This window comes from Nelumbo nucifera, chromosome 1 (genome assembly GCF_055504915.1).
Source record: "Nelumbo nucifera cultivar China Antique chromosome 1, China Antique-T2T, whole genome shotgun sequence".
NCBI lineage: Eukaryota > Viridiplantae > Streptophyta > Magnoliopsida > Proteales > Nelumbonaceae > Nelumbo > Nelumbo nucifera.
Window position 1 is genome coordinate 132,263,844 of NC_142649.1, and position 8,060 is coordinate 132,271,903.

The 8,060-nt window shown below is 38.2% G+C and overlaps 1 protein-coding gene across 4 annotated transcripts; it reads right to left on the reverse strand.

Annotated features, from left to right (window-relative positions):
* Window positions 1-231: 231 nt before the first annotated feature.
* Window positions 232-7,238, reverse strand: LOC104608195 (ADP/ATP translocase 3, mitochondrial-like). Of its 4 annotated transcripts, XM_088894271.1 has the most exons (5): window positions 7,087-7,158; window positions 6,883-6,928; window positions 1,373-1,868; window positions 880-1,251; window positions 232-766 (listed from the first exon to the last, which is right to left on the reverse strand). In XM_088894271.1, exons 3-5 carry the CDS (start codon window positions 1,844-1,846, stop codon window positions 467-469), a joined length of 1,146 nt encoding a protein of 381 aa, XP_088750397.1. In that variant the 5' UTR covers window positions 1,847-1,868; window positions 6,883-6,928; window positions 7,087-7,158; the 3' UTR covers window positions 232-466. The 4 variants fall into 4 exon arrangements, with proteins under 4 accessions (XP_088750397.1, XP_010272402.1, XP_010272404.1 ...); XM_010274100.3 differs by lacking the exon at window positions 6,883-6,928 and having other exon boundaries at window positions 7,087-7,238; XM_010274102.3 differs by lacking the exon at window positions 6,883-6,928 and having other exon boundaries at window positions 6,963-7,092.
* Between the last annotated feature and the right edge of the window lie 822 nt (window positions 7,239-8,060).

The following is an 8,060-nucleotide window of genomic DNA, read 5'->3' on the forward strand; positions in this document are numbered from 1 at the left end:
ATACCGGTCAGTTCAGTTAACCACCATCCACCAATTCATAGACTAACAAAAACCGATCAATTTGGTTACCCAGATTTTTCAGTTCGATTTTTTTTAATTCCACTAAAATGCAGAATTCTGTAATTTGTAAGACTGCATTTTATCGAATTCCACATATAAGGTGTGGAACACTTCACCTGAGTTTCGATGCAAAGAAGAAAAAGACAACTGAGAACTATCATACGGCTCAGATGAAAGCTAATATCTTTCTGTATATTCAAGCATCTAATTACCTAGTCCAACTGGTAAGTCATTAGTCAATAGTCATCCACTATAAATGCAAAATACCAAAATAGCTTGTCTTGAAAAACAAAAGCTGCTCAAATTATTCAAAACTCCAAAAAAGGGAAAACAACAACTACTATTGTTCTTCATCGTCATCATCAAGCCACTGTGACTACATCTACCTCCACACCCAGTGACCAAGTTAGCCACCACCACCAGATCCATACTTCTTCCCGAATACAAGCACTTGCAGCTTGTCATAACCAGCCAACACACCAGCACCAGCAACTGCTCGCAGGATGTTTGCACCTGCTCCCTTGAAGAGGGATTTGGCACCTTCATTCTTAAGGATCTGAGAAAATGCATCGAATGAGCTCTTGTACTTGACTGCTTCTCCTGAGGTCATCATCATCCTTCTTCGGACAGTATCAATTGGATAAGAAGCCAACCCAGCACCTATGGTGATACCCCATCCCAGTAGGAAACTTGCTAAGAAACTATCCTGCACTCATAAAAAAATGACATGACTAAATTGTCACAAACATAATATACAGAAAATTTTGTAATACTTCCTAGCATTCTGTTATAAACTTTCTATTTTATGATTTAACTGACCTGCAATTGATCAGTTAGCACCACTGGCTTAAGAGAATCATACATTCCAAAGTAGAGTCCACGATATACAATAATCCCAACACATGAGATGTTAAATCCTCGGTATAAGCCAACAAGCCCATCAGATTTAATGGTTTTCCTGTATACATCAATTAATCCATTGAATTGCCTTTCACCACCCTTCTTGGCAGCCTTGGCATCATTGGCAAGTCGTGTCCGGGCATAATCAAGGGAATAGACAAAAAGAAGCGATGAAGCACCAGCTGCACCTCCAGATGCCAAGTTTCCAGCAAACCACTTCCAGTAGCCATCCTTGTCTTTCTTAAAGTTGAACAACCTCTTGAAGTAATCCTTAAAAGCAAAGTTCAGAGCCTGGCACATATACACAGGTTTGAATCATTAATAAGAAATTGCAAACCATGGATTTAACACCAGGTACACCCTCAAAAACAACTATCAATTGGTCTGTCAAGCATCATATTGGAGAACTAACCTGGGTGGGAAAGTATCTGATGACATTAGCAGTATTGCCTCTCCACAAGGAAATGAAGCCTTCATCCTTGATTGTTCTGCCAAAACAGTCACCAATTCCCTTGTAGGGTTCAGACAGCCGACCAGCCTTGATCATCTCATCCTGGTTTTGTATCAAGAGCTTTACGCGCTCAATTGGAGCAGCTGCTGTCTTGGAGACAGCAGCAGAAACTCCTCCCATGAGAAAATCAACCATAAATGCACCAACTCCCTTCTCTGATGGAGCTTGAACATAGACAGGTGATAAAGGCATAATAGACATGTTGCCTTGGTATGATGACAGCAGATGGCTCTGAAGGCCTCCATTCATGTATGCACCAGATATATTGTAGATGGTAGAATTTCTGGCCTGCAAGTTGGGGGAGAGCCTAGAGAAGAGGTAGGACTGCCCATGTATTTTATAGAATATAGATGAATGTTGTGATCCATCTGCCATTTTTGTAGCAAAATGTGGTGACCTGAGCAAATACAACCAAATGAACATTAAAGATTGGATGAGAAGCCTTCATTGATGTTATATGTTTAAAATAGTTCTAACAATTTATTAAAGTAGAATTATGATTCAAGTGTATTAAAATTCCTAGGCTCAATAGGTAGCTCATCTAAGATGCATAGTACCAAGCAAATAGTATAAATAATAAACATAAAATAAGGGAAGAAGTTTGCTCGCTAAGCACACACTTTGTAAACTGCATTGTTTTTATCAATAAAACTCAAATCAAATATAGGACATAAAACATATTTTGCAACTCCAAGATAAAAGAAGCAGGAACGTGCCAGAGATCCCCAGCACAAAAATGTTTGCTGAGGAAAGATCAAGAAGAACATGATTGGCAAAATAAAAGGAAAAAGACGATGAAAGAACCATCATTGCTAACAATGTTAAAGTTCATATTTTCAGACATCTATCAACAGATGATCCACAGAAGATCCATTTATCCACTGAAGCAAAACAATTAACAATTTTCTGTGAACCTTTATGATCTTTCTTTGTTGCACCACAAAATACACTTGTTTTGGTAAATAAGAAATGGAAGGATAAAAGATCCACAATAGTTCAAAACTATAGTTTTCAAGGCGCCAAGGCGAGGCTAGGCGACAGGGGGCGCCTAGTCACCTAGGTGATGGATTTTTTTATGTAGAAAACATAGATCCTCCCTAGGTACCATAACCATACATAATAATTATTCATAATTTTCATAAGAAAAGTATAGAGTTCATGTTAAAGTATAGAAAATCAACATATTAATGAGAAGAAGAAAAAGAAGGAGAACAACATTCAAAAAATATAGGGGCTGAACCCTTATTTTTGTTATAGTAAAAGAAGAAAAAAAGTAGTAGTAGAAAATGTGTTGATTAGACAAAATTTTAAGTTCTTCCTTACTTATTGGTTCAGGTTTTAAAGTTTTTGAGGGTTCAACACAGCATTTAGCAATGTTTGTATTGATTAAACCCTAACAAATAAGAAAATAATAAAAAGAAATTAGTATATAAAAACACAAAATGAATATTTTAGTTTAATACTGCCTATTTTATAATTATAATGTCAAAAAATAAAGAATAAAAAAGTATTTTATAATACATAGTAGAAAACTGCTTGGCAATTAGGCAAGGCGAGCCTCAAAGGGTGCCGCGTTGCCTTAACAACTATGTTCAAAACACAAAAGTCATAGTACTCCCAGAAATCAGCCTTCTAGAATTCTATGCTCCAGATACAAATTCAATCAGCTCTGTGTTGATTAATGCTTGAGAGGCCCAGTTTAGCCAATCAAGCATTTTCCTAAAATCCCTGCTGCAACTATCTCATAGAAGAAACAGTTACCAATGCAAATTCCAATATTTATTCAAGGAGAACATTGAATAAAAAAAGAGAGAACTAACAAGGATACCTCATTAATGGTGCTATGCCCCACACACGCATAGACATATACACACACAAAACACATTAAAATTCAGAGAAGAGATTTAGTTGAGCCCTAAGCTATGAAAAAATGCCTCGAATCTGTTGCCTTGAAATAGCAGTGCTAAACATTATACAAATTCTAATATTTGTTCAATTACAACACCTTATGAAGGATGCCCCGCCCTCCCCACCTTCTTCCACACATACAAACTAAAGTTTAAAGAAGAAGATCCAGTTGGACCCTGACATGTGTAGAAATGCCTAAAATTGTTTCTTTTGACATGGCAGTGCTAAATATTGATTTACCAAAGTGCAACTCATCAAACTCAACTCCAAGATAAATGATCAATGAAACAGATAGGTGAAGAATCCCCATGCATCATCATAACACACCATACTCTCAACTTCAAAAGAATAAAAAGATGGCAATTAAAAGCTTTATTTTCCTTACCATTTACATCAAAATCAATTAAAAGGGATAGAAAACATAGGATTTGGTTGTAAAGAGGGAAGAATGAATATCCATTGTTTTCTTTACCATTTACATCAAAACAAAATAGAAGAGGCACTTTTTTTGAGAGATAAAGTTAACCATATTTCATTAGAAAATGAAACATACATGAAAGGATGTACAAAGCAAAGGGAGAACCCTAAAGGTTTATATAGGAGGAAGTCTGTCACTATACAAAAACTCCAAAAGCACACCACATTTGGCTAGACCATCTGCTATGTGATTTAGTTCCCTAGGAATCCAAGTTAGTCTTGCGTTTAAGCAGTCCAGGGAGTCCCTAGCCTCTACCAGGTAGTGGCTCAATCTCCAAGGTCCCCCATCTTTGTCCCTTAACCATTTTATAGTATTTTCTGAATCATCTGCAATGATTAAGTTTTGAATTTCCAAGTTTTTTACTATTCTGATTCCTGTGCAAGCAGCCATCAGTTCAGCCTTGGTAGAGTCAGCCGATCTAATTGGATCACTGAAGGTCCAGCAGATGTTAACCCCTCTCATCCCTTAAAGTGCCTTCTATGCCAGCTGGGCCAGGATTGCCTGATGCGCTTCCATCAAGGTTTAAAGTCATCACTCCTTCAGCGAGAACAGCAGGCTGTCTCTGGATTGCTTGTTGAGGGTGTGGGAGAAAAAGATATGTGTGAGCATTGTTAAGGTCATTGGCTGAGAGACCTTTAAACAGATCTGAATTAACAACCCAGAGGTTACAAAGGTAAGTGATATCTGAAATTAACTCTTTGAGGGGCCTGAATTTATTATCAAACAGATGTTTGTTTCTTTCCTCCCAAATGCCCCACATTACTGCATGAAGCACAGTTTTCCAATAGACTTTACCTCTTTTGCTTAGGCCTAAACCTTGCCACTGATGCAAGAAATCCATAATATGCTTAGAAATAACCCAATTAAATCCAGCCATTCTCAAGAAATAAAACCATATTTTTTAGTGAACTTGCAATGAAGAAGAATGTGATCAGCTCATTCACCTTCACTTAGACATAATAAGATAATACGAGGAGAGATAAAGAGTCTTCCTGGATTCTTTTTCTGTAGGAAGTCACATGTATTTATTCTCTGAAGATAAGCTTCCTAGACAAAGAAACAGACTCTTGAAGGGATATAACTGCACCAGATCTTGAAGGGGACGAGGAATTCTGCTCACTTGCAATTAGAGCCTTGAACAGAGACTTGGAAGAAAATTCACCAATTGGATGGAGAGTCCAGATTCGGGTGTTAAGGGAAGAGGGGGGGATGTAGACTTCTTTTAGGGTTTGAAATAAAGCAACTAAGTCAGATATCTCTGGGTCCCTTAGGGGTCTTCTGAGGTGTAGGTTCAAGGTGTTTCAGTAGTGAGATCCGGAAGGCAGGAAAAAACAGTTGCTTCTTGGTCTAGGGAGAGGTTGAAGAGTCTAGGGAAAGAGGCAGCAAGGGTAGATTCTCCCCACCAAAGGTCTTTCAGAATTTTATTTTGAGAACCATTGCCAATTTTGTTTTCCGGGAATTAGTTGACTTTATCCTGTTCAAATGGAGGTTGTTGTCCCACCCATTTGACCCATACTTGCCTTGAAATGGCAACTGTCCAAAGAGCATTGGATTCTTTAGGGAATCTCCAACGCCATTTACCCAAGAGAGAGGTATTTTTCTCAATGCCCAATTCCCAACCCTCCTTCACTCTTGCAAACTTGTTCCCAACTTATTAAATGACTTTTTTTCTCCCCACCTCGTTCCCAAAGAAAGTTCCTCCGAAGTTTCTCAATCTGATTTCTGACTTTGGTCGGAATCTAGAAGACTAAAAGGAAGTAGACTGGCAGATTTGTTAAGGAGGCCTTTTAGAGAGCCTACCCCCCTTTTGATAGGTAGCACTTCTTCCAAGATGCTAACTTCTTCTCACATTTCTCCACCACTGGCCCCCAAAAGTTTAAGGTTTTGGCATTCCTAGATAAGAAATAGGAAGGTTCTCCACTTTGTAACCCAACAAGGCTTTAAAGTTACTGAATTTAGGGCTACTATACCACTTTTGCAAAAGTTAACCCTCAAGCTAGTAATTAGCTCAAAGCACTCAATTACCCCTTTTGTGTTTGAGATGTAAACTAGAAAGGACCCAAGAACAAGATGATGTCATCAGCAAATTGTAAGTGGGAGATGTGGATCCTCTCTTTCCCCGCTTCAAAGCCTTTCACCAAATTTAGAAGATTGGCCTTTTGAATGAGATGATTGAAAAGGTCCATCACCAAGGTGAAGAGAAAAGGGGAAAGCGGTCAGCCTTGTCTAAGACCCTGGCTAGCCTTGAAGTAGCCCTTAGATTCTCCATTTAGTAGAACTAAAAATCATGAGGAACTAATGCAGCCTTTAATCCAGTGGATCCATTTATCAACAAAGCTTCTCATCCTCAAGCAATCTAAAATGCAGTCCCAGTCCACTTTGTCATAAGCTTTTTCAAGATCTAGTTTGACTAGGACCCCAGTTTCCCAGAAACTTTCTTGTCTTCCAGACATCCATTTGCGATTAGAATGCAGAATGCTGTCCACTATTTGTCTTCCTTTCACAAATGCAAATTGGTTTGGGGAAATCAAGTTTCCTAGAACTTCTTTTAGCCTTCTTGCCAACACCTTAGCCAGAATTTTGTAAGTACAACCTATCAGACTTATTGGTCTAAAGTCCTTAACCTCCAAGACTCCTTTCTTTGGAATGGAGATACAATGTGAAAATAAACAAAATAAATAGTGGAGATACAATGTAAGCAAAAGAATAGACATAGTCAACATTGTAAGCCAAACAATGTCTTTTTTCCTGGTTGACACAATAAACCAACTACATACACTCAACACTACTAATAGATAGATCAAATATACCAATTGAGAGAAATATCAAAATGAAATTATTTTCCTAACACCACAGGTACACAACCCGTGCTGCTTTTAGTTGCTTCCCTTTTTTATCTGCATTTGTATATCTTCCACTAAAAGCATCAAATGTCTTTGGACAAAAGGGAAGTGTTTGAGTAACTGAGGCAACTCCAATTGAATTCAGAACTAAAATTAATAAGTAACAATAATCAACATTATACCGTTGGTCTATTAAGACAGAAGATAACTAGAGACTAACCACCAAATCTGCAAACCAAAGCATAAAATAGCAAAGTATTACTTATCCAAAGCTCGGATCTACAGGAAACACTTGCAGAAGATAAAATCACAGAAAGAGCACGTATAATCAAAAAGCCAATAGCCATAAGCTGCATCAGTGAGGAGAGAGAGAGAGAGAGAGAAACCTGTGAAGGTCGCCGGTCCACTCCCTCATATTTGGGAGAAGAACCGGAAGTCACTCATAAGAAGCAAAGGAGGCCATTAGGGTAAAACCAAAATTACCAAATCCCCTTGCCTACATTATCAAAATTACAACTTTGTCACTCCAGTCCAGTAAGTCCAGTTGTCGAGTCTATCCGTTTGTAGAGGAATCCATGTTTTGGTAAATTACAAGGATACCCTTAAAGAAATTTCATTAGCCTTCCTAATCCCTCGTTTTGTTTGTGAAAATTGTTGCAAAATGCAGAATGGCATTAATAGCAAATAGATACAACCAAAACAAACTTTGGAAAAAAAAAAACTATCAGAAATATCAAAGGTCTTTTGTTAGAAAATAATTCTCAAATCAGTGATGAAACTATGCCCTATAAAAAAAATATTTGGAAATACAAAGGAAAAGAGTCTAGTGTTTTTTTTTTCATCCTTCACCTGGTTCTGTTATTTAACTGAATTGGTAATAGGATCGTTGGCTACAGAGATGGAGAGAAATGGTGAAGCGTTTGCTACCAAGCTTGAACCGGATCTTGCTGAAGAAGATCGTTCCACCCTTCTTCAAGACCAACTCCGGTATTCTTCTCCCTAACAAAGACCCAAACAAAGCTGAACACGAGACAAGGAGGGAACCTCATCCCTGTTCTCTTGCCGGAATACGGCGACACCCAAGTCAAGGTCGGTGACGGAGTACCATGAGGAATGAGGACGATATCTTGGGAACGTTTCCTACGTTATTTGTCACTTGTCAGTAGTGATAGGGCTCTTTACGGGTCGGGTTGGGTCAGTTTAAAGATGTTTTTTCAATTGATCTGACTTGGTCAGGTTATCTGAAATTGAAACTAAAACCGACCATGTGTTAAGCAAAACCGACCTGATCAGCTTGGATCGGTTTCGATTTTACTTAGTGGTGACTCAGTTGTTGTTCAATTGTTCATTTTTGGCTCTA

Excerpts from the sequence above, each read along its gene's own strand:
- LOC104608195 (XM_010274100.3), bottom strand. The coding sequence starts at position 7,115 with ATGAGGGAGTGGACCGGCGACCTTCACAG. Across the intron at positions 1,869-7,086 it reads TGGACCGGCGACCTTCACAG|GTCACCACATTTTGCTACAA; the intron begins GTTTCTCTCTCT and ends GTATTTGCTCAG. Across the intron at positions 767-879 it reads TGCTAACTGATCAATTGCAG|GATAGTTTCTTAGCAAGTTT; the intron begins GTCAGTTAAATC and ends TTATGAGTGCAG.